At 51.4% G+C, this 25,204-nt stretch overlaps 1 protein-coding gene across 1 annotated transcript in view; it reads left to right on the forward strand.

The window, feature by feature from the left end:
• The window catches only part of MBD5 (methyl-CpG binding domain protein 5), a 228,469-nt gene that overhangs the window by 173,147 nt on the left and 30,118 nt on the right, over positions 1–25,204 (forward strand). Inside the window, 6 exon segments of the mRNA XM_038750886.1 lie at positions 4,546–5,223; positions 10,069–10,171; positions 10,935–11,115; positions 14,360–14,586; positions 14,588–15,784; positions 15,786–16,317. Of these exon segments, the coding sequence (XP_038606814.1) occupies positions 5,099–5,223; positions 10,069–10,171; positions 10,935–11,115; positions 14,360–14,586; positions 14,588–15,784; positions 15,786–16,317 (2,365 nt within the window). The 5' untranslated portion in view covers positions 4,546–5,098.

Below are 25,204 nucleotides of genomic sequence, written 5' to 3' on the forward strand. Positions count from 1 at the left end.
GTTGTTTTTTTTCTAACTTTTATTCCATTTGTTTCCCCCCGGTGCGTTTGGTGAGAAAATTTATAGCTTTGCGTTGCCGTCGGTTCACTGATATTGCTGGGTTTTTAATAGATGGGTTATTTTTGAGCATTCGCCTGTCCCGCTTTCTTGTTCACCGTCTTTGCACTGGGCAGTGAAACATCCCAGAACAATGAGGTGGCCTCCACGAAGGGGCTAAAAACGATCCAACCCATTCAGGGTGGGCGTCTACTACGCCTCATTCCTTCAGCCAGGGTGGCACTTTTGGAGTCGTGAAGAATAATAAATCCATCTACAGGATTCTCTACTTCAGTGCAGGTCAAAGTGATCCTCAGCATTCCCTCTCACTGATAATTGTGGCATATATTCCACATGTACTTTCCAAACGCTTAATTGTAATAATAATAATATTGATGGCACTTATTAAGCTCTTACTATGTGCAAAGCACTCTTCTAAGCGCTGGGGAGGGGATACAAGGTGATCAAGTTGTCCCACGTGGGGCTCACAGTCTTAATCCCCATTTTACAGATGAGGGAACTGAGGCCCAGAGAAGTTAAGTGACTTGCCCAAAGTCACACAGTCACACCACTGACAACTGGCCGAGCCGGGATTTGAACCCCTGACCTCTGACTCCAAAGCCCGGACTCTTTCCACTGAGCCACGCTGCTTCCCAATTGTAATAATAATAATAATAATGGCATTTATTAAGCACTTACTATGTGCAAAGCACTGTTCTAAGCGCTGGGCAGGTGACAAGGTGATCAGGTTGTTCCCCCGGGGGGCTCACCGTCTTCATCCCCATTTTCCAGATGAGGGAACTGAGGCCCAGAGAAGTGAAGTGACTTGCCCAAAGTCACGCAGCTGACAAGTGGCGGGGCTGGGATTTGAACCCATGACCTCTGACTCCAAAGCCCGGGCTCTTTCCACTGAGCCACGCTGCTTCTCTAAGAAGCATTAAGAGAAGCATTAACATCAACAGCATTAACATGCCTGCTAATTTTGTTGTACTCTCCAGAGTACTTAGTACAGTGCTCTGCGCATAAAAGGTGCTCAATAAATACCACCGATTGATGGATTGAAGTCCTATTTTGAGGGGTGGGTATTGAAAACAAATTGTGGTATTTGTTAAGTGCTTAGAGTGAGCACTTAAAAATCAATCAATCAATCAATCGTATTTATTGAGCGCTTACTGGGTGCAGAGCACTGTACTAAGCGCTTGGGAAGTACAAGTTGGCAACATACAGAGACAGTCCCTACCCAACAGTGGGCTCACAGTAGATCTAAAAGATAATGGAAAGAGCCCGGGCTCTGGAGTCAGAGGTTATGGGTTCAAATGCCAGCGTCGTCCACGGTCTCTCTGTGTTGGAAATCTGTCTTATAATAGCGATGAAACACTTAAATGACATTTACGAAGAAGAGCCTTTTAACTTTCAGATGGTCTACAACGGTAAGATGAGACTTTGGTAAGAATAATTCATAGTTTGGTACAAGGAGCTTACTGGAGGCCGAGCACCAGAGTAGATGCCTCCTAGACTGTGAGCCTGTTGTAGGGACTGTATATGTCACCCACTTGTACTTCCCAAGCGCTTAGTACAGTGCTCTGCACACAGTAAGCGCTCAATAAATATGATTGAAGGAATGAATGAAATCCCGGCTCCACCAGTTGTCAGCTGTGTGACTTTGGGTAAGTCACTTCACTTCTCTGGGCCTCAGTTCCCTCATCTGTAAAGTGGGGATTAAGACTGTGAGCCCCCAGGGGACAACCTGATCACCTTGTAGCCTCCCCAGCGCTTAGAACAGTGCTTTGCACATAGTAAGCACTTAATAAATGCCATTATTATTATTATTATTATTATTATTATCATTATTATTATCATTATTATTACTAAGCACCAGGCAAGGTACAAGATAATCGGGGAACCCCATTCCAACCGGATGGTGTGAATGCTTGAAACCTTGACAAATGCTCAGAAGAAACGAGGAAATCTGCACGGGTTGAAAGCAGAGGCCTAATGTTCTTCCTCCTTCCAACCCAGGAACGCTCTCGTAGTTGCACCCCTCCCCTCCCTCTCCCCCGGCCCAAGCGCTTAGTACAGTGCTCTGCACACAGTAAGCGCTCAATAAATACGACTGAATGAATGAATGACTTCAGTGTCCGCTTCCCAGTTTAGTTCAAAGGAGCAAGTCAGGCCCCGGGAATCTAAAAATGGGTCATTGGCTTACGAGAAAAAGAATTACAACTTTCTGGTAAAGTTGAGCTAAAGGACGCACCTAAATCGGTCAGTGGTATTTATTGAGCACTTGTACTCAGTGCCTGGGAGAGTAGAGTAAAGCAGAGTTGATAGGAGCAGAAGTTAGAAGTTAGAGCAGTTGTACATATTTATTCTATTCTTGTACATATTTATTCTATTTATTTTATTTTGTTAATATGTTTTGTTTTATCGTCTGTCTCCCCCTTCTAGACTGTGAGCCCGCTGTTGGGTAGGGACCGTCTCTAGATGTTGCCAACTTGGACTTCCCAAGCGCTTAGGACAGTGCTCTGCACACAGTAAGCGCTCAATAAATACGATTGATTGAATGAATGAATGAAGAGAAGCAGCATGGCTCAGTGAAAAGAGCCCGGGCTTTGGAGTCAGAGGTCATGGATTCAAATCCCGGCTCCGCCAATTGTCAGCTGTGTGACTCTGGGCAAGTCACTTCACTTCTCCGTGCCTCAGTTCTCTCATCTGTAAAATGGGGATGAAGACTGTGAGCCCCCCGTCAGACAACCTGATCACCTTGTAACCTCCCCAGCGCTTAGAACAGTGCTTTGCACATAGTAAGTGCTTAATAAATGCCATCATTATTATTATTATTATTATTATTAATGTTCCGTGGTTGGGTGTTAAAACCGTCCCTGTCAGTATCTAAAAGTGACTGTGGAATTTGGGACCACTTGTTTTCCGATTTTGAGGAAAGAGCACTCCCAAATACAGGGGTAGTTTTTAAGCTTTAAGTAGCGTAAGGAAATCCAAATTTGGAGTTGAAGCTGCTACTTTCTGTAGGAGAGCGTAAGCTCCTTGTGGGCAGGAAATGTGTCGTGCTTTCCCAATCGCTTAGTACAGTGCTCTGCACACAGTAAGTGAGAAACAACTTGTAGAGAACCTTGTACTTCCCAAGCGCTTAGTACAGTGCTCTCACACAGTAAGTGCTCAATAAATACGATTGAATGAATGAATGAATGAATAGAGAAGCAGCGTAGCACAGTGGATAGAGCTCTGGCCCGTGAGCCAAAAACACCCGGGTTCTCATCCCAACTCTGCCACTTGTCTGCTGTGTGACCTTGGGCAAGTAGCTTCACTTCTCTGTGCCTCAGTTATCTCATCTCTAACATGGCGATTAAGACCACGAGTCCCACGCGAGACATGGACTGTGTCTGACCTGGTTATCTTGGATCTACCGCAGCACTTAGTACAGTGCCTGGCACGTAGTAAGCGCTCGTGGCTCACTGGAAAGAGCCCATGGAGTCAGAGGTCATGGGTTCAAACCCCGGCTCCGCCAGTTGCCAGCTGTGTGACTTTGGTCAAGTCACTTCACTTCTCTGTGCCTCAGTTCCCTCATCTGGAAAATGGGGATTAAGACTGTGAGCCCCCCAAGGGACAACCTGATCACCTTGTAACCTCCCCAGTGCTTAGAACAGTACTGTGCACATAGTAAGCGCTTAATAAATGCCATTATTAATTAATTAATTAATTAACAAATACCATCCAAATTGTTTTTAAAAAAAGTCAGTCCATTCTGATTAAAACTCTAGAGGCTAAAGTGAGCTCTTTGGGATTGTCCATTGGCCAGTCAGTGGCATTTATTCATTCATTCAATCGTATTTATTGAGTGCTTACTGTGTGCAGAGCACTGTACTGAGCGCTTGGGATTTATTGAGCACTTCCTGCATGCAAAGCATTGCAGTAAGCACTTGGGAGAATTTCAGGGATCCGGGCTAGCCCCCTTCCACGTTTTTAAGATGATCGTTTTTAAGATGATCCCCCTCGTCCCCCTCTCCATCCCCCTCATCTTACCTCCTTCCCTTCCCCACAGCACCTGTATATATGTATATATGTTTGTACATATTTATTACTCTATTTATTAATGTATTTTACTTGTACATATCTCTTCTATTTATTTTGTTTTGTCAGTATGTTTGGTTTTGTTCTCTGTCTCCCCCTTTTAGACCGTGAGCCCGCTGTTGGGTAGGGACCGTCTCTATATGCTGCCAACTTGGACTTCCCAAGTGCTTAGTCCAGTGCTCTGCACACAGTAAGCGCTCAATAAATACGATTGATTGATTGATTGATCGAGATGTAGAGTGGTTGGTGAGAGTGTCAGTGTGGAAAAATACTCATCTACGGCGCTCCCTTTTTTGGGGAGGTTTTCACAGACGATCAGGGCTGACGACGTGATGCACGGAGGCCCCAAGGTGACCTGCCAAATGGGTTTCCCGGTTCCTTCCATTTTGACATGTTGCATCCCATCCCCTGTGTGTGTTTCAGGTGGCCTGACTGGAGTTGAGAAGACATGAGCGAGTCAGAACGGCCAACCTGCAACACCTCGGATTCCCATCGGAAGGTCAAGGGACAATTGAAAGGATGCGGTTTCTAAAGCGAGGACATCCCGGTCGGACGAACTCCCCCCCGGAGCTGTAAAAATGCGACTAGCTATCCCGATCCGCGGCTTATGTTGAAGAGTCTCCGAGCTTCAAGTCATGCTGTTCACCTAGGAGTCGACCTCCCCACCCTCTCCTCCCGCCCCCTTTTCCAACAAGTCCCCGTAGCGTTGGCAAACTATGATTTTCCTCAGTTGGAAACGCTCCTTCTCTCCCATGTAGTCCGTCCTTCCGCACCCACGAGGAGTCAAATACCGGCTGCCCCGAGGAGGGTCACCATGGGAAAGTGAGTCGTTCCCCATGGCGGACTTCACGGACTCAGCCCCCAACTGAGCCGGGAGCCTCCGGGTCGCCCAACGGGCCGCGTCGGCCGCGGCCACGATGCCCCGCGGCCCGCGGATGCCGCCTTCCTGTTGATCTCCCCGGACCGCCCCACACAGATGCGGAAAATGAACGGCGGAAAGGAGTGTGACGGCGGGGACAAGGACAGGGGCCCGCCGGCCGTTCAAGTGCCAGTGGGCTGGCAGCGCCGGGTGGACCACCAGAATGGCGTCCTTTACATCAGGTGAGAGCCGGGGTCCTCCCGGCCCGCGGCCCGCCGGCTCCCAGATGGAGGCCTGGGGTCTTTTTCTCCTCAGCGGGCACTCGCCCGCCAAGTGGGGCTGTGAGCGTCGGTGGGACCCGGCAAAGCGCTCGGCTCCCGGAGGACGGCCCGGCCTGTTTTTCCTCCTCAGCGAGCATTTCACCCACCACCGAGGCCGGGCTTCCCCTCTTCGCCAGCGGCCTCGGCCTCCTGCAAAATCAGGCCCCGCCGTGGGGCTCCAGGACCTCTGAGCGTCCTTTTGGCCACAGCCTGCCGTTCATTCACGCGTCCAGTCATAATAATAATAATAATAATGGTATTTGTTAAGCGCTTACTATGTGCAGAGCACTGTTCTAAGCGCTGGGGGGAATGCAAGACCAGGTTGAGATGGAGAGATAGGAGCTTACAGAGAAGAACAATAGGACTAGAGGGAGAAGGGGGACTAGGTCCCTACAGAAGAGTGGAGATAGGTCTAGATAGAGCAAAGGAGGGGGAATAGTTCCAGACGGAGCAAGGCAGGAATAGTTCCAGAAAGAATGGTGGGGGGGCGGGGGCCAGGCCGGAAATACTTCCAAAAAGAGCGGCGCTTAGTACAGTGCTCTGCACACAGTAAGCGCTCAATAAATACGACTGATGATACAAGGTGATCAGGTTGTCCCACAGGGGGCTCACAGTCTTCATCCCCATTTTCCAGATGAGGGAACTGAGGCCCAGAGAAGTGAGGTGACTTGCCCAAGGTCACACAGCAGACATGTGGGGGAGCCGGGATTCGAACCCATGACCTCTGACTCCCAAGCCCGGGCTCTCTCCATCCCCCCCCCATCTTACCTCCTTCCCTTCCCCACAGCACCTGTATATATGTATATATGTTTGTACATATTTATTACTCTATTTATCTTATACATATCTATTCTATTTATTTTATTTTGTCAGTATGTTTGGTTTTGTTCTCTGTCTCCCCCTTCTAGACTGTGAGCCCGCTGTTGGATAGGGACTGTCTCTGTGTGTTGCCGACTTGTACTTCCCAAGCGCTTGGTACAGTGCTCTGCACACAGTAAGCGCTCAATTAATACGATTGATTGATTGATTGAGCCATGCCACTTCTCTATATTATAGAGCACTTACTGTGTGCAAAGCACTGTACCAAGCGCTTGGGAAGTACAAGTCGGCAACATATAAAGACGGTCCCTACCCCACAGTGGGCTCACAGTCTAGAAGGGGGAGACAGACAAGAAAACAAAACATGGAGACAGGTGTCACAGTCGTCAGAACAAATAGAATTAAAGCTCGATGCACAGCCTTCAGCTACGTCCTCTTTATGAGTGAATGAAAGGCTCCCGAAGTCCGGAACCAACCCTTTCTGGGAGAAAACATCATGATCATCATCAATCGTATTTATTGAGTGCTTACTGTGTGCAGAGCACTGTACTAAGCGCTTGGGAAGTACAAATTGGCAACATATAGAGACAGTCCCTACCCAACAGTGGGCTCACAGTCTAAAACAGGCCACAAAGTGCTCTCTGGGATTCTCAGTTTGAGCTCCCCAACCTGAAATTCCCTAAAAACTCTCCAAAAATTCCCAAAGGACCAAGCGTCCCCGGGAGCTCTCGCTCCCAGGCACTGCCGCGTCCGGAGACGCTGACCATCCCTCGTCCACTTGGGAATGTTTTCCCAGGGAACGACCCCAGCCCACTCCCGCCCCGGGGCCACTGGGGATTCTGCCCATTCCACGGGCCACCTGCTTCCAATCTTCCGAGAGCCTGGTACACCACATGCCCTCTAACTCCTTTTTTCACATTAATGACCATTCCCAAAAAGTTAATTAGAGAGCTTCGACTTCTAGGAGAAACCCAGCCCAGCTAATTGGGAGGACGTGATTTCTTTTTTTTTTTTTAAGGAGCTGGAGAGGGGCAGTCCAACTCAGCCATCCCAGTTCTGGCCCCAATCCTGCTCCGAGTGTGCCCGCTACTTCGGCTAATCAATCCCCCCCAGTTCTGAAATTGCAAGTGGACGTTGATGAAATTCCAAGCAGCATGGCCTTGTGGATACAGCATGGTCCTGGGTGTCCAGGAAGTCCTGGGTTCTAATCCTGGCTCCACCACTTGCCTGCTGGGTGACCCTGGGCCAGTTGCTTCACTTCTCTGTGCCTCAGTTCCCTTCTCTGTAAAGTGGGGATGGAGACCGTGAGCCCCATGAGAGACAGGGACTGTGTTCAACCCAATTTGCTTCTGTCCAACCCAACGCTTAGTTCAGCGCTTGGTACAGTGCTTTGCACATAGTAAGCGCTCAATAAATGCCATTATTATTATTATTACAGTGCCTGGCACACAGTTAAGCGCTTAACAAATACCACAGTTATCAGGAACCAGCCTTAAGGTGGGCGCCTGCCATTTTCCTCTGGTTTTCCTTTTGAAAACAGGCAAGGGCCGGCCAGCAGTCTGAATTCCGATGGGATCAAGTTAGTTTCCGAGCTGCCAGAGCAGGAAGCCTTGCAGGAGTACAGAGGGACACACGTGACTTTGGGCAAGTCACTTAGCTTCTCTGAGCCTCAGTTCCCTCATCTGTAAAATGGGGATGAAGACTGTGAGCCCCCCGTGGGACAACCTGAGCACCTTGTAACCTCCCCAGCACTTAGAACAGTGCTTTGCACATAGTAAGTGCTTAATAAATGCCATCATTATTATTATTATTATTATCTTTTGGGGCTGAAAACAGCTCGTGTAACTGGAGGCCGCACGATGTCTCGACTCGTCCCTAAGACTAAAAGTCACAAACTTGTAAATCTGATTTTGGCTCTTTCTCTGACTCGCCCCCGTGACCTTCAGAGGAGAGAATGTGATCCCGAAGCTAGAGCCGAGATGGGAGGCGCAGAGGAATCCTGTATTCTCATCCCAGTTCGGTCCCTCGCCTTCCGTGTGACTCCATGGAAGTCATTTTAGTAATCAGTCCGTCGGTGGTGTTTATTGAGCGCTTCCGGCGTGCAGAGCACTGTAATAGTAATAATAATAATGGCATTTGTTAAGCACTTACTAAGCGCTGGGGAGGATACAAAGGGATCAGGTTGCCTCACGTGGGGCTCACAGTTTTAATCCCCATTTTACAGATGAGATAACTGAGGCACAGAGAAGTGAACTGACTAAGTCACCCAGCTGACAATTGGCGGAGCTGGGATTTGAACCCATGACCCTTGACTCCCAAGCCTGTGCTGTTGCCACTGAGCCACATGGTACAACAGAGTTGGTAGACACGTTCCCTGTCCACAAACTCCTGAGGCCTCAGGTTCCTCGTCTGTTAAAAGAAAAACGTCTAGCAGCGTGGCTCAGTGGAAAGTCAGAGGACGTGGGTTCCAATCCCGGCTCCGCCCCTTGTCTGCTGTGTGACCCTGGGCAAGCCACTTAACTTCTCTGTGCCTCAGTTCCCTCATCTGTAAAAGGGGGATTAAGACTGTGAGCCCCCCGTGGGACAACCCGATTACCTTGTATCTCCCCCAGCGCTTAGAACGGTGCTCGGAACGTAGTAAGCGCTTAACAAATCCCATGATTACTATGATTATTAAGATGGAGATAGAAATACCGTGTCTCTTGTGTCACCGGAGGAGAGCAATAGCGCACGGCTCTGAAAGAATAAAAACGCTAGGCAAATTCAGAGTGGTAGTAAAATCGTTCTGTAGACGGTGAGCTCCTTGTGGGCAGAGAGCGTGCCTGCCAACCCTCTGTACTGGACTCTGCCAAGCGCTTACTACAGAGCTCGGCACACAAGAAGCACTCACTAACTACCATCGATTGATTGATTCCAGAGGTGAGCTGACCTCCAACTCAGGACCCCCTTCTAGACTGTGAGCCCCCTGTTGGGTAGGGACCGTCTCTATATGTTGCCAACTTGGACTTCCCAAGCGCTTAGTACAGTGCTCTGCACACAGTAAGCGCTCAATAAATACGATTGATTGATTGATTGATTGATTGCACCACCATCACTCCAGAATGTCCACAACTTCCGCATTATTTGACCGTCCGTTCCTCATTCTTGTTTCCCATTTTCCTTCCAGAGCCTCAGACAGGTCAGGGACTTGAGAAGCAGCGTGGCTCCGTGGAAAGAGCCCGGGCTTTGGAGCCAGAGGTCATGGATTCAAATCCCGGCTCCGCCAGTTGTCAGCTGGGTGACTTTGGGCAAGTCACTTAGCTTCTCTGGGCCTCAGTTACCTCATCTGTAAAATGGGGATGAAGACCGTGAGCCCCCCGTGGGACAACCTGATCACCTTGTAACCGCCCCAGCGCTTAATAAATGCACAATATAAGCGCTTAATAAATGCCATCATCATTATTATTATTTCATCGATCTTGTTTTCATTCATTCATTCAATCGTATTTATTGAACGCAGTATTTATTTTAGTATTATAGTATTATCGTATCTATTGAACATATTGAGCGCTTACTGTGCGCAGAGCACTGTACTAAGCACTTGGAAAGTACAGTTCGACAACAGATAGAGACAATCCCTACCCAACAATGGGCTCACAGTCTAGAAGAGGGGAGACAGACAACAAAACAAAACAAAACATCCATCTATACCCCATCCTCGGCCCTGATAAATAGTTTGACGTTTTCTCCGTATCCTCCTGAGGCACATTTCTCTTCAAAAACAAAAAGCACCGTGTCGAGAGGCTGTAATTTTGTGGCCAAACCTTGCCGACAAAATTCTCCTCCCTAGTAGAGAAAGATCGCCCCGTAAATTAGGGCCTTTTTGTCTTTGGTGCGATGACTGCACTCCAGATGAATCCCTGACTATTTTTTTTTGTTTTTGTTCTCTTCACTCCCGTGTTTTCACAGTCCCAGCGGGTCTTTGTTGTCTTGCTTGGAGCAGGTTAAAACGTACCTGCTCACCGACGGAACCTGCAAGTGCGGCTTGGAGTGTCCTCTTATCCTCCCAAAGGTAACAGCCTTTCCGTTCCAGTCTCCTCCCGTCCTTCGATACTGAAAACGTTTTCCCAGTTTAGTCTACAGAACTGAAAACGAGAGAGGATCTAGTGGGGGATTTTCACCTAGAGGGACCTACAAATAGCTGAAATCCTGGAGTTCAGACAGAAAGCGTTGACCTATTTCCTCCAAAGTCGTTGTGGGTTTCTTCTGTCCGTTGCTTAGTTTTACATTAAAGCCACAGCTCGGCCCGTCTTTAAATAGCACGGTATCTTGCGGCCCGGTCGTAGCTGCCTGAATCGGCCACGTCTCGGTCAGTGGCCGGGGGAGGGTGATGCGAAAGTCACCTGCCGAAGAGGGGAAATTCATTCACGAAAATCTTCCTTCAAAATGACTTTAAAATGGGACTTCCTTCCCTTTAAAATGATTGGCGTTTTTTGGGTTTGGTCGGTTTTTGAATTGCGAACTGTCCCTTTGGGGGCTCACGCTTAACGTTCCCCAGGCCTTCGGCGGCTGGGAGGTGCCCGGGATCTAAGCCATAGCTACTTTTCGTCAAAGAAAAGCCCCCCACCCGGCATCGGAACCAGGCACCCCGTTTATCCTCCCTAAAGCCCAAAGTTTCCCACGACGGTCTCAAGCCATTCAGAGCAACAATCCTCCCGCTGAGGAGCCAGAGGCATTTTCACTCATTTTAAACCCAGAGGCCAGGAGCGGGCTGCCATGTATTTTTTTCTTTTCTCGGCCCAGATGTCTCTCATACTGGGATTGCGCTCTTTCAGGTGTTTAATTTCGATCCCGGAGCTGCAGTGAAACAAAGAACGGCAGAAGACGTCAAGGCGGATGAGGATGTCACCAAGCTGTGCATCCACAAAAGGAAAATCATCGCCGTGGCCACCCTGCACAAGAGCATGGAAGCCCCCCATCCTTCCCTGATGCTCACCAGCCCCGGAGGGCTGACAAGTGAGTGGTCCCGGCCGGATCCGAGACCGGCGCGCTTGCCGCCGATTTTCCAGGCGACGGGCGCCCTCGCCCGAGACTTCCTCCTCTCCTTCACCTTTCCCGTTTTCCAAATGAACCCGACACTCTGAAAGGAGTCGGGACTCCCGCCAGGGTGTGGTAAAATGGCTCCCGGAGATTAAGGACCTACCCCTATTCATCCATTCAGTCATTCAGTCAGTCAGTCGAATTTATTGAGCGCTTACTGTGAGCACTGTACGTAGCACTTGGGAGAGTACAGTACGTGCTGTACTTGAGAACGTGCTGAGAACAATACAACATGCCGAGAAGCAGCATGGCCTAGTGGCAAGCGCCCGGACTTGGGTTCTAAACCCGGCTCCGCCACTTGTCTGCTATATGACCTTGGGCAAGTCATTTAACTTGCCTGTGCCTCAGTGACCTCATCTGTAAAATGGGGATTAAGACTGTGAGCCCGGCTTGGGAGAACCTGATTACCCCGTATCTACCCCAGCGCTTAGAACAGTGCTTGGCACGTACTAAGCTCTTAACAAATATCATAATAATAACAATCAATCAATGAATCGTATTTATTGAGCGCTTACTATGTGCAGAGCAGTGTACTAAGCGCTTGGGAAGTACAAATTGGCAACACATAGAGACAGTTCCTACCCAACAGTGGGCTCACAACCAACAGACACATTCCCTGTCCATATTGAGCTCACGTTTGAGAATGGATTTTGGACAGATCAGGACCTATGCAGTGTGTAGCGACTGCAGCGCTTAGTACGGTGCCTGACACGTAGTAAGCATTTAACAAATACCATAATAATGATAATAACAACCAACAGACACATTCCGTGCCCATAGTGAGCTCACGTGTGAGTGTGGATTTTGGACAGATCAAGACCTATGCAGTGTGTATCGACTGCAGCGCTTAGTACGGTGCCTGACACGTAGTAAGCATTTGACAAATACTATAATAATAATAATAATAATAATAACAACCAACGGACACATTCCCTGCCCATAGTGAGCTCACGTGTGAGTATGGATTTTGGACAGATCTAGACCAATGCAGTATGCATCGACTGCAGCGCTTAGTACAGTGCCTGACACATAGTAAGCATTTAACAAATACCATAATCATCATCATCATCATCAATCGTATTTATTGAGCGCTTACCGTGTGCAGAGCACTGTACTAAGCGCTTGGGAAGTACAAATTGGCAACATATAGAGACAGTCCCTACCCAACAGTGGGCTAATGATAATAATAACAACCAACAGACACATTCCCTGTCCATAGTGAGCTCACGTGTGAGTGTGGATTTTGGACAGATCAAGACCTATGCAGTGTATATCAACTGCAGCGCTTAGTACAGTACCTGACATAGTAAGCATTTAACAAATACACTAATTATTATTAGTAGTATTGCAGTCGGGCAAAGCCAAATGGGGGAGGAAGACCATAAACTCCAAGAACAGACCACTTAAACCCCCCCCAGATCTAGGCCACCACAGGACCGAAACGACCCCCGACTCTGAAGATATTGACCTTGGCCCCACAGAAATAACCACCGGGCAGCCAGTGGAAATTCCTGAGTTCTCCAGAAAGCCCCCGCTCCCAACCACTGTACTTCCCAAGCGCTTAGTACAGTGCTCTGCACACAGTAAGCACTCAATAAATACGATTGAATGAATGAATGAACCACTGGTCAGCACAGTGGATCTAGCATAGGCCTAGGATTCAGAGGGTCATGGGTTCTAATCCCCGCTCTGCCACTTGTAATAATAATAATAATAATAATAATAATAATAATAATAATGGCATTTGCTAAGTGCTTACTGTGTGTAAAGCACTGTTCTAAGCTCTGGGGAGGTTGCAAGGTGATCAGCTTGTCCCACCCGGGGATCCCAGTCTTCATCCCCGTTTTCCAGAGGAGGTAACGGAGGCCCAGAGAATAATAACAATAATAATGATGGCATTTATTAAGCTCTTACTATGTGCAAAGCACTGTTCTAAGCGCCGGGGAGGTTACAGGGTGATCAGGTTGTCCCCCGGGGGGCTGCCAGTTTTAATCCCCGTTTTCCCGATGAGGGAACTGAGGCCCAGAGAAGTGAAGTGACTTGCCCAAAGTCACCCAGCTGACAATTGGCAGGGCCGGGATTTGAACCCATGACCTCCGACTCCAAAGCCCGAGCTCTTTCCACCGAGCCACGCTGCTCTCTAGGGAATCTTGAGGTACAGAGGGGCCCTTCTTTAGAAGAAAAGAAAGCGCACGTGGTGGGATTCCCGTGTAGATAAGGCCCACAAGGCCAAGAGCCATGCGATGGGCAATTTTCTACCACGCGCGTCCTTGGAAAAAATAAGCTCGAACCCAGGTCACCGTGAATATCTCTCACTGCCCTCGTCTCCGTTGGCTTTGCCCTTTTCCGTCTTACCGCGGGACCTAAACCTGCCTGCAGCGGATTTGACCCCAGCCTATTTTCCAAAGATAGAGAAGGCGGCCGTCCGGTGCCTGTAGGGGCCGTGAATCGGTCAGTCTCTCTCTACCGTATTTGATTTAGAGGTTTATTTATTTATTTACTATCATTTATTATTATTATTTATTTATTTAGAGGTTTATTTATTTAGAGTATTTAGAGGTAGTCTCTCTACCGTATTTATTGAGCGCTTACTACGTGCAGAGCACCGTACTGAGCGCTCGGGAGAACGCAGTACAGCGGAGTGAGGCAGACACGTTCCCTGCCCATAGTGAGTTTACAAATCCAGCCCGGGAGGCCGACAGAGCGATCGAAGACTCTGTGGGCGTAAAGGTAGATGTGCTTTTTGGAAACTTGGGAGCGGAGAGACCGCAGACTCGGGAGTCACAGGACCCGGGTTCTAATCCTGGCTCTGCCACTTGTCCGCTGCGGGTCCTCGGGCCAGTCTATTCACTTCTCTCCACCCCATCTGCAAAATGGGGATTAAACCCTCCTCCCTCCTACTTAGATCGTGAGCCCCTCGTGGGGTAGGGACTGCGTCCAACCCAATTAACTGGTATCTCCCCCCGGCGCTTAGAACAGAGCGCGTCGCGCGGTAAGCGCTCGGTAGATGCCGAAGAGGGGGTGGGTTTGTTTTTTCGGTTGGGGGGGATTGTTATTTTTCACGGTGCCCGCCCGGGGTCTCCGAGTCCGTCCGGCACACTCGACGCGCGGCCGCTCGACGCTGCGGGGGTATTAACGTGGTCTCTGTCTCCCGTGCCAGGTTCCGCCCCCGCGGTGCCCTCCCGGGCGGCCACCCCGAGATCGACGCGGGCCAAGTCGCACGAGGGGATCCCCGCCTCGGCCCCGGCGGAGTGCAAGAACCTCTTCAAGGCCACGCTCGGGGGGGCGAACGGGCCGGGCCGGCTGTACGTCCAGGAGGCGCCGGGCGGCCAGCCGCAGGACGTCCACCCGGCCTTCCCCCGGCCGAGGCTGGGGAGCAGCGAGCACGGGGGGGCAGAGGTCGCCGTACCGCGGCGGCGGCGGCGGCGGCCTGGGCGGGCTGCCCAGCCCGGCCTCTTCGGGCTCCCAGATCTACGGCGACGGCTCCGTCTCCCCGAGGACCGACCCCCTCGGGAGCCCCGACACGTTCGCCCGGGCCAACCCCGGCTTCCACGGGCCCCCCAACTCCAGCCCCGTCCCCTTGAGCCGGACTCCCCTCTCCCCGCCGGCGGTCCTGTTCCACGGCTCCCCGGTGCAGTCCTCGTGCGCCGTGGCCGGCCGGATTACCGTGCCCCTGTCGCCGACCCTGGCCGCCAAGAGCCCGGCCGCCAAGAAGGCGACGTGCGGCTTCGCCGCCGGCGCGGAGCTGCCCCGGCTGACGTTCCACCACAAGCCGGGCCCCGGCCCGCCGCCCCCGCCCTGCGCCCTCCAGAAAAAGCCATTGTCCTCCGAGAAGGATCCGCTGGGCATCCTGGACCCGATCCCCAGCCGGCCGGCGCATCAGAACCCCGTGATCGTGCCCCCGGCCGCTTTCCACGCCAACGTCCACTCTCAGGTACCCGTGATGAATGTAATCGTGCCCCCGGCCGTCGTCCCGCTGCCGAGCAACCTCCCCCTGCCGACGGTCAAGCCCGGCCACGTGAACCACGGGGGCCACCTCCCGAGAGTCCCGCACCCGGCGGGCGCCTCCCCGTCGCCGTCGCCCGTGACGTCGCCCGGGCACCCGCCGGGGCCCGCGCCGGGCCGGGTCGAGGCCTCGCCCCAGCGATCGCGCTCGTCGTCCGCCTCGTCGGATCACGGCAACTTCCTGCTGCCGCCGCCCCGCTCGCCCCGCTCCGCCCTGGGCTCCCCGAGGCCCTCGATGCCCCCGAGCCCCTCCGCCAAGGCGGACGGGCTCCCCCACCACAAGGACCTCCCCAACCCGCCGCCGGGCGGGACGGGCCCCTCGCCGGGCGCCCACCGGGTCTTCCCGCCGGGAGCCGGCGGGAACGGGCACGGGCCCGGGCCCGGGCCGGGGAAGGCCCAGCCGGGCCTGCTGGGGATGCCTCTGAACCACATCTTCAACCAGCACAACGCCGCCTCCTTCCCAGCGAGTAGTTTACTGTCAGCAGCAGCCAAAGCACAGCTAGAAAATCAAAACAGACTGGCCGGGAACGGCAGCGGAGGCGGCGGCGGCGGCGGCGGCGGCGGCGGCGGCGGCGGCTCGGCGGGGGGGCGGGGGCGGCGTGCCCCCCGACGGACACAGCACTTTACCCGGCCCGTTCCCGCCGCCCCCGGGCGAGGCCCAGGCCCAGGCCCAGGCCCAGACCGGGCGGGCCGCCCTCCGGGACAAACTCATGTCTCAGCAGAAGGACCCGCTCCGCAAGAGGAAGCCCCCGTCCGGCACGGTGCTGGGCCTGCTCCGCCAGGCCCACCTGGACGGCGGGGGCGGCGGCGGCGGCGGGCCCCCCAGGCCCGGCCCGGGGCCCTTCCCCGTCAACTCCATGTCTCAGCTGCTGCAGTCCATGAGCTGGCAGGGCCCCCCGCGGCCCGGCGGCTGGCCCGGCCCGGTCCCGCCGCCGGCGCCCCGGCTGCATTTCCCGGACGCCGGGGCCCACGGCCCGCCTCCTCCGCGAGGGGAAGGGGCGCCCTGCCGGAACGCCGACGCCGACCCGGGCCCCGGCCGCCCTCCGGCCCGCCGCCCCTGTCGCCCCAACCCGCCCCCGATCCCCGCCTGCGCCCAGGCCGCCTCCCGACCAGGTACGCCCCAGCTCCGGGCCGCCCTCCCGGGAAACGACGGGACGGGAGGGCGGTGGGGACCCTCAAGCGGCGGGGCCCCCCGGGAAGAGTCCCCGCCGACCCGGGCTCCCATCCCGGCTCCGCACCCCGCCCCGTCTCGGCCGGGCCCTGGCGGGAAAGACCCAGGCCTGGGAGTTGCGGGACCTGGGGGCGATTCCCAACTCTGCCACTCGCCCGCCACGTGCCCTCGAGCGGGTCGCTCCGCTTCTCCGGGCCTCAGTTTCCTCGACCGTCTCGCCTGTTCTCCCTCCCTCTTAAGACCGCGAGCCCCGGGCGGGACGGGGACCGCGTGCGGCCTAATTGACGCCTCCCTACCCCGGTGCTCGGAAAAGGGTCTGACGCGCTGTAAGCGCTCGACTGGGGCCGTGAAGCAAACGAGTCGCTTCACGTCTCCGTGCCTCGGTTCCCTCCTCCGCAGAACGGGGAGGCGATACCTCTTCGCCCTCCTCCGTAGACCGTGAGCCCCACGTGGGACTCGACGGCGCGGTAGCTAGCCGGAGGTTAGCACGACGCTGGATGTGTAGTGAGCGCTTAATGGACTCCACCCCTCTCTTCCCATCCCGTCGCTCCTTCACACCCTCGCGATTTGTCTCCCGGAGCGGGCAGGGCCTCCGTCGGCGCTAGGACAGACCCGGGGCTCCGTTATCACCCGGGGCTCATCGCTACCGCACCCTGTGCCCGTTTCCTCTCGCTCCTTTACGGGTCAGCGGCGTTGCTACGGCACAGAGGAAGCCAACTTGTACTTCCCAAGCGCTTAGTACGGTGCTCTGCACATAGTAAGTGCTCAATAAATACGATTGAATGAAGCCGGCGGAGAGGCATCACCTCGTCCGGACGCCGTGGTTCCGGTCCGCGATCGTGTTATACGAGGCTCCCCCGGAGGGAAAATAACAACAATAATAATAATAATGGCATTTGTTAAGCGCTTACTATGTGCAAAGCACTGTTCTAAGCGCTGGGGAGGTGACAAGGTGATCGGGTTGTCCCACAGGGGGCTCACAGTCTTAATCCCCGTTTTCCATATGAGGTCACTGAGGCCCAGAGAAGTGAAGTGACTTGCCCAAAGTCACACAGCTGACAAGCGGCGGAGCCGGGATTTGAACCCATGACCTCTGACTCCAAAGCCTGGGCTCTTTCCACTGGGCCACGCTGCTTGCTTTATAATAATAATAATAATAATAATAATAATAATAATGGCATTTGTTAAGCGCTTACTATGTGCAAAGCACTGTTCTAAGCGCTGGGGAGGTGACAGGGTGATCAGGTTGTCCCACGGGGGGCTCACAGTCTTAATCCCCGTTTTCCAGATGAGGGAACTGAGGCCCAGAGAAGTGAAGCGACTTGCCCAAAGTCACACAGCTGACAAGCGGCGGAGCCGGGATTTGAACCCATGACCTCTGACTCCAAAGCCCGGGCTCTTTCCACTGAGCCACGCTGCTTGCTTTATAATAATAATAATAATAATAATAATAATAATGGCATTTGTTAAGCGCTTACTATGTGCAAAGCACTGTTCTAAGCGCTGGGGATGTGACACAGTGATCGGGTTGTCCCACGAGGGGTTCACAGTCTTAATCCCCGTTTTCCAGATGAGGTCACTGAGGCCCAGAGAAGTGAAGTGACTTGCCCAAAGTCACACAGCTGACAAGCGGCGGAGCCGGGATTTGAACCCATGACCTCTGACTCCAAAGCCCAGGCTCTTTCCACTGAGCCAGGCTGCTTGCTTTATAACAATAATAATGATGACAAGTTGACAACATTTACAACGCGTCAACCACTGTTCTAAGCGCTGGGATTGATACAAGCTAATCAGGTTGGATACGGTCGCCGTCCCACGTGGGGCTCACAGCCTTAAACCCCATTTTACAGATGAGGTCACTGAGGCACAGAGAAGTGAAGCGACTTGCCCACGGTCTCACACGCGGCAGACAAGTGGCGGAGCGGGATCCGAACCCAGGTCCTTCTGATTCCCAGCCCGTGCTCTAGCCACTGGGCCATGCTGCTTAAATGTGCATGAAGCAGTGCTGGCTGCCCGGAATAGTCTAATAATAATAATAATAATAATAATAATAATAATAATGGTATTTGTTAAGAGCTTACTGTACGCCAGGCACTGTACTAAGCGCTGGAGTGGATACGAGCCACTCAGATTGGACACAGTCCCTGTCCCACACAGGGCTCACCCTCTGAGTCCCCGTTTTACAGATGAGGTAACTGAGGCACAGAGAAGTGGATCAGAGAAGAGACACAGAGAAGTTAGTACAGTGCTAAGCGCTTAGTACAGTGCTCTGCACACAGTAAGCGCTCAATAAATACGATTGATTGATTGAATCGACTTGCCCAGGGTCACACAGCCGACAAGTGGCAGAGCCGGGAGGAAGTGGATGACCGGGGGTGGGGTGGCCACCGTTTCGTTTTCATTCATTCAGTCGTATTTATTGAGCGCTTCCTGTGTATTCATTCATTCATTCAATCGTTTTTACCGAGCGCACTGACTTTCATTCGTGTATTCAAACGTATTTATTGAGCGCTTACTGTGTGCAGACCATTCATTCCTTCAGTCGTATTTATTGAGCGCTTTCTGTGTGCAGAGCACTGTACTAAGCGCTTGGGAAGTCCAAGTCGGCCGCATCTAGAGACGGTCCCAACAGCGGGCTCACAGTCTAGAAGGGGGAGACGGACGACAAAACAAAACACGGAGACGAGTGTCAGAATCGTCAAATAAAAAGGCAGTTTTCCAATGGATCGGCTCTGGCTAAGGCAGCGAGGGGCTCCGGTGGTTTTCCAGAAAGCCTGATCCGGGAATCCGGGACTTCTAGCCGATCGGCATCCGATGCCCAAAGCGTGGAGGGGCGCGCCGGCCTGGAGAAACGGGGGGGAGAAGCCACCAGGGCCCGGGGGGAATGTCGGCCGGAGGGCCAGAGGGAGCGCGGCTCAGTGGAAAGAGCCCGGGCTTTGGAGTCAGAGGTCATGGGTTCAAATAATAATAGTAATTTCGGTATTTGTTAAGCGCTTACTATGCGCAAAGCACCGTTCTAAGCGCTGGGGAGGATACAGGGTGATCAGGCTGTCCCACGTGGGGCTCACACTCTCTCTATATGTTGCCAGTTTGTACTTCCCAAGCGCTTAGTACAGTGCTCTGCACATAGTAAGCGCTCAGTAAATACGATTGATGGTGATGACGATGATCCCCATTTTACAGATGAGGTCACTGGGGCCCAGAGAAGTGAAGTGACTTGCCCAGAGTCCCCCAGCTGACAAGCGGTGTAGCCGGGATTTGAACCCATGACCTCTGACCCCCAAGCCCACGCTCTTCCCACTGAGCCACGCTGCTTCTCAAATCCCGGCTCCTCCAGTTGTCGGCTGTGTGACTGACAATAATAATAATGATGACGGTATCTATTAAGCGCTCGCTAAGCTCCAGGCACTGCACTAAGCGCTGGGGTGGATTTAAGCAAATCGGGTTAGACACAGTCCCTGTCCCACAGTCTTCACCCCCAGTTCACAGTTGGTTTTAAAGTTAATAATAATAGTGATGATGGCATTTATTAAGCGCTTACTATGTGCAAGGCACTGTTCTAAGCGCTGGGGAGGTTACAAGGTGATCAGGTTGTCCCATGGGGGGCTCACAGTCTTCATCCCCATTTTACAGATGAGGGAACTGAGGCCCAGAGAAGTGAAGTGACTTGCCCAGAGTCACATAGCTGACAAGCGGTGTAGCCTGGATTTGAACCCATAATAATAATAATAATAATAATGGCATTTATTAAGGGCTTACTATGTGCAAAGCACTGTTCTGAGCACTGGGGAGGTTACAAGGTGATCAGGTTGTCCCATGGGGGGGTCTCACAGTCTTCATCCCCATTTTACAGGTGAGGTAACTGAGGCCCAGAGAAGTGAAGTGACTTGCCCAGAGTCACCCAGCTGACAAGCGGTGTAGCCGGGATTTGAACCCATGACCTCAGACCCCCAAGCCCACGCTCTTTCCACTGAGCCACGCTGCTTCTCAAATCCCGGCTCCTCCAATTGTCAGCTGTGTGACTTTGGGCAAGACCACTTCACTTCCCTGGGCCTCAGTGACCTCATCCAGACTGTGAGCCCGCTGTTGGGTAGGAACCATCTATATGTTGCCAACTTGGACTTCCCAAGTGCTTAGTACAGTGCTCTGCACACAGTAAGCGCTCAATAAATACGATTGAATGAATGAATGAATCTGTAAAATGGGGATGAAGACTAGGAGCCCCCCATGGGACAACCTGATCACCTCGTAACCTCCCCAGCGCTTAGAGCAGTGCTTTGCACATAGTAAGCGCTTAATAAATGCCATCATTACTATTATTATTATTATTATTATTAACTTTAAAACCAACCGTGAACTGGGGGTGAAGACTGTGGGACAGGGACCGTGTCTAACCCGATTTGCTTAAATCCACCCCAGCGCTTAGTGCAGTGCCTGGCGCTTAGCGAGCGCTTAACAGATACCATCATCATTATCATTATTATTATTAAATGCGCTTCCATCCCAAATCAATCAATCGTATTTATTGAGCGCTTACTGTGTGCAGAGCACTGTACTAAGCACTTGGGCAGTACAAATTGGCAACATATAGAGACAGTCCCTACCCAACAGTGGGCTCACAGTCTGAAAAGGCAACGGAATCCCACGCAACCACAGCTTTTCAATCAATCAATCAATCAATCAATCAATCGTATTTATTGAGCGCTTACTATGTGCAGAGCACTGTACTAAGCACTTGGGAAGTACAAATTGGCAACACATAGAGACAGTCCCTACCCAACAGTGGGCTCACAGTCTAAAAGGGGGAGACAGAGAACAGAACCAAACATACCAACAAAATAAAATAAATAGGATAGAAATGTCCAAGTAAAATAAATAAATAAATAAATAAATAGAGTAAGAAATATGTACAACCATATATCCATATATACAGGCGCTGTGGGGAAGGGAAGGAGGTAAGATGGGGGGATGGAGAGGGGGACGAGGGGGAGAGGAAGGAAGGGGTTTTCATTCACAAACATCCAGTTCTCGAGCGGTGACAAGTAAAAGCCTCCACCGTGGGCTGTGATTGAGAGGGTAATAATTACCGTGGATGATGTTGACACCCAAACCAAGAAATCCCTCCGCTTTTACCATCGTGTGACTCAAAACACCCCCCCGGATTTAAAAATTACTCACAATCATTCCTTAGACCAACATCGAACCCTCATTGGATCCCCTGGCTTAAACTTGAGAGGTGGCCTGATAAAAAAAATCTGAGTCCCTCACTGGGACCCATTTGTTTCTCCTAAATATCAACTATGTTTTAGAGTTCTTTCTAACTCCAGCAAACACGGTGAAAATTTTCCAGTTTTTTTTTCTTTTTGAAATGGTATTAATGCTTAATACGGACACTGGGGTAAATACAAGATAATCGGGCTGGACATGTTGTCCCACAAAGGGCTCACAATCTTCATCCCCATTTTAAGATCATCATCAATCGTATTTATTGAGCGCTTACTGTGTGCAGAGCACTGTACTAAGCGCTTGGGAAGTACAAGCTGGCAACGTATAGAGACAGTCCCTACCCAACAGTGGGCTCACAGTCTAAAAAGGCAGCGCAATCCCATGCAACCACAGCTTTTCATTCACAAACATCCCGTTCTCGAGCGGTGACAAGTAAAAGCCTCCACCGTGGGCTGTGATTGAGTGGGGAATAATTACCGTGGATGATGTCGACACCCAAACCAAAAAATCCCTCCGCTTTTACCATCGTGTGACTCAAAACACCCCCCCGGATTTAAAAATTACTCCCGCTCATTCCTTAGACCAACATCGAACCCTCATTGGACCCCCGGATTAAACTTGAGAGGTGGCCTGATAAAAAAAAATCTGAGTCCCTCGCTGGGACCCGTTTGTTTCTCCTAAATATCAACTATGTTTTAGATTTCTTTCTAACTCCAGCAAACACCGTGAAAATTTTCCTTTTTTTTTTCTTTTTGAAATGGTATTAGTGTTTAATACGGACACTGGGGTAAATACAAGATAATCGGGCTGGACATGTTGTCCCACAAAGGGCTCACAACCTTCATCCCCATTTTAAGATCATCATCAATCGTATTTATTGAGCGCTTACTGTGTGCAGAGCACTGTACTAAGCGCTTAAAGATCTTGAGAAGCAGCGCGGCTCAGTGCAAAAGAGCCCGGGCTTTGGAGTCGGAGGTCGTGGGTTCAAATCCCGGCTTCTCCTCTTCATCATCATCATCAATCGTATTTATTGAGCGCTTACTATGTGCAGAGCACTGGACTAAGCGCTTGGGAAGTCCAAGTTGGCAACATATAGAGACAGTCCCTACCCAACAGTGGGCTCACAGACTAAAAGGGGGAGACAGAGAACAAAACCAAACATACTAACAAAATAAAATAAATAGAATAGATATGTACAAGTAAAATAAATAAATAAATAAATAGAGTAATAAATATGTACAAACATGTATACATATATACAGTGGACCACTTGTCCGCTGTGTGACTTTGGGCAAGTCACCTGACTTCTCTGGGCCTCAGTGACCTCATCTGTAAAAGGGGGATGAAGACTGTGAGCCCCCCGTGGGACAACCTGATCCCCTTGAGCCCACCGTTGGGTAGGGACCGTCTCTATACGTTGCCAATTTATACTTCATTCATTCATTCATTCAATCGTATTTATTGAGCGCTTACTGTGTGCAGAGCACTGTAGTAAGTGCTTAAAGTAAAGATCTTGAGAAGCAGCGCGGCTCAGTGGAAAAGAGCCTGGGCTTTGGAGTCGGAGGTCGTGGGTTCAAACCCCGGCTTCTCCTCTTCATTATCATCATCAATCGTATTTATTGAGCGCTTACTATGTGCAGAGCACTGGACTAAGCGCTTGGGAAGTCCAAATTGGCAACATATAGAGACAGTCCCTACCCAACAGTGGGCTCACAGACTAAAAGGGGGAGACAGAGAACAAAACCAAACATACTAACAAAATAAAATAAATAGAATAGATATGTACAAGTAAAATAAATAGAGTAATAAATATGTACAAACATATATACGTATATACAGCGAACCACTTGTCCGCTGTGTGACTTTGGGCAAGTCACCTGACTTCTCTGGGCCTCAGTGACCTCATCTGTAAAAGGGGGATGAAGACTGTGAGCCCCCCGTAGGACAACCTGATCCCCTTGAGCCCACCGTTGGGTAGGGACCGTCTCTATACGTTGCCAACTTGTACTTCAGTCATTCATTCATTCAGTCGTATTTATTGAGCGCTTACTGTGTGCAGAGCATTGGACTAAGCGCTTGGGAAGTACAAGTTGGCAACATATAGAGACGGTCCGTGCCCACTAAGCGCTTCGTACAGTGCTCTGCACAGAGTAAGTGCTCAATAAATACAATTGAATGAATGAAATGAATTACACTATAAAAGAGATGGTAGACAGCCGGGAAAGCATGATAAATGGTATTTTACCGTAGCCAATCCATCATCACTAGTATTTACTGAGCGCCTACCGTGTGCAGAGAGCACAGTCTGTAGACACATTCCCTGCCCAAAAGGAGCCTCCAGCAGCTGGAAGGACTTTTGGGCATTCATTCATTCATTCAACCGTATTTATTGAGCGCTTACTGTGTGCAGAGCACTGTACTAAGCGCTTGGGAAGTCCAAGTTGGCAACATATAGAGACGGTCCCTCCCCAACAGCGGGCTCACAGTCTAGAAGGGGGAGGGCAGTGCGGTATTACCACGGTTTCCGAAATCCCCCTTCTTCCTGAAAACAGCGACGATAAGGGGTGGCCACGGGAGGCTCCCCGAATTAATAATCTTAATAATTACAGTATATGTTAAGCGCCTAACTGGGTCCAACCTGATACGAATGATAATAGTAGTAATTGCGGTATTTCTTTAGCGCTCTACTGTGTGCCGGGCACTGTACTAAGCGCTGGGGTGGATACAAGCAAACCGGGTCGAACGCAGCCCCCGCGTAGGGCTCACGGTCTTCATCCCCATTTGACAGATGAGGGAACTGAGGCACGGAGAAGTGCAGGGTGAGCCCGCCGTTGGGTGGGGACCGTCTCTGTATGTTGCCGACTTGGACTTCCCAAGCGCTCAGTCCAGTGCCCTGCACACGGTGAGCGCTCAATAAATACGATGGAATGGATGAATGGATAAAGTCACACAGCTGACCAGGGGCAGAGCGGGGATTAGAACCCACGATAGAGCATCATCATCGTCAATCGTGTTTATTGAGCGCTTACTATGTGCAGAGCACTGTACTAAGCGCTTGGATAGATAGGGAAGCAGCGTGGCCTAGTGGGTAAAGCACGGGCCCGGGCGTCAGAAGGACCCGGGTTCTAATTCTGCTTGCCAGCCGTATGACCTTGGACAAGTGTCCAAGTTTTTAGACTGCGAGCCCACTGTTGGGTAGGGACTGTATATGTTGCCAACCTGGACTTCCCAAGCGCTTAGTACAGTGCTCTGCACACGGTAAGTGCTCAATAAATACGATTGATTGATTGATTGAAGTGTCGTCACTTCTCTGGCCCGCCGTTCCTCCCTCTAAAAAATGGGGATTCGGACAATGAGCCCCGCTTAGGACGTGGACTGTGTCCGACCTGTTTAGCTTGTACTCACCTCAGCGCTCAGTACAATGCCTGGCACATAGTAAGCGCTTAACAAATAACATAAAAAATAGAGCAGCTTGGTTGATTGAGAGACGGGCGGTCCGGGGCGATTCCCCTGTCCATTCCACCTTCCGGGAATGGCGCTTGCTTCGGATTTAACTCCCGGGTCTGGAATTCAGGTGGAGGAGAGCGAGAGGGCTCTGGTGTT

This window comes from Tachyglossus aculeatus, chromosome 9 (genome assembly GCF_015852505.1).
Source record: "Tachyglossus aculeatus isolate mTacAcu1 chromosome 9, mTacAcu1.pri, whole genome shotgun sequence".
Classification (NCBI taxonomy): domain Eukaryota; kingdom Metazoa; phylum Chordata; class Mammalia; order Monotremata; family Tachyglossidae; genus Tachyglossus; species Tachyglossus aculeatus.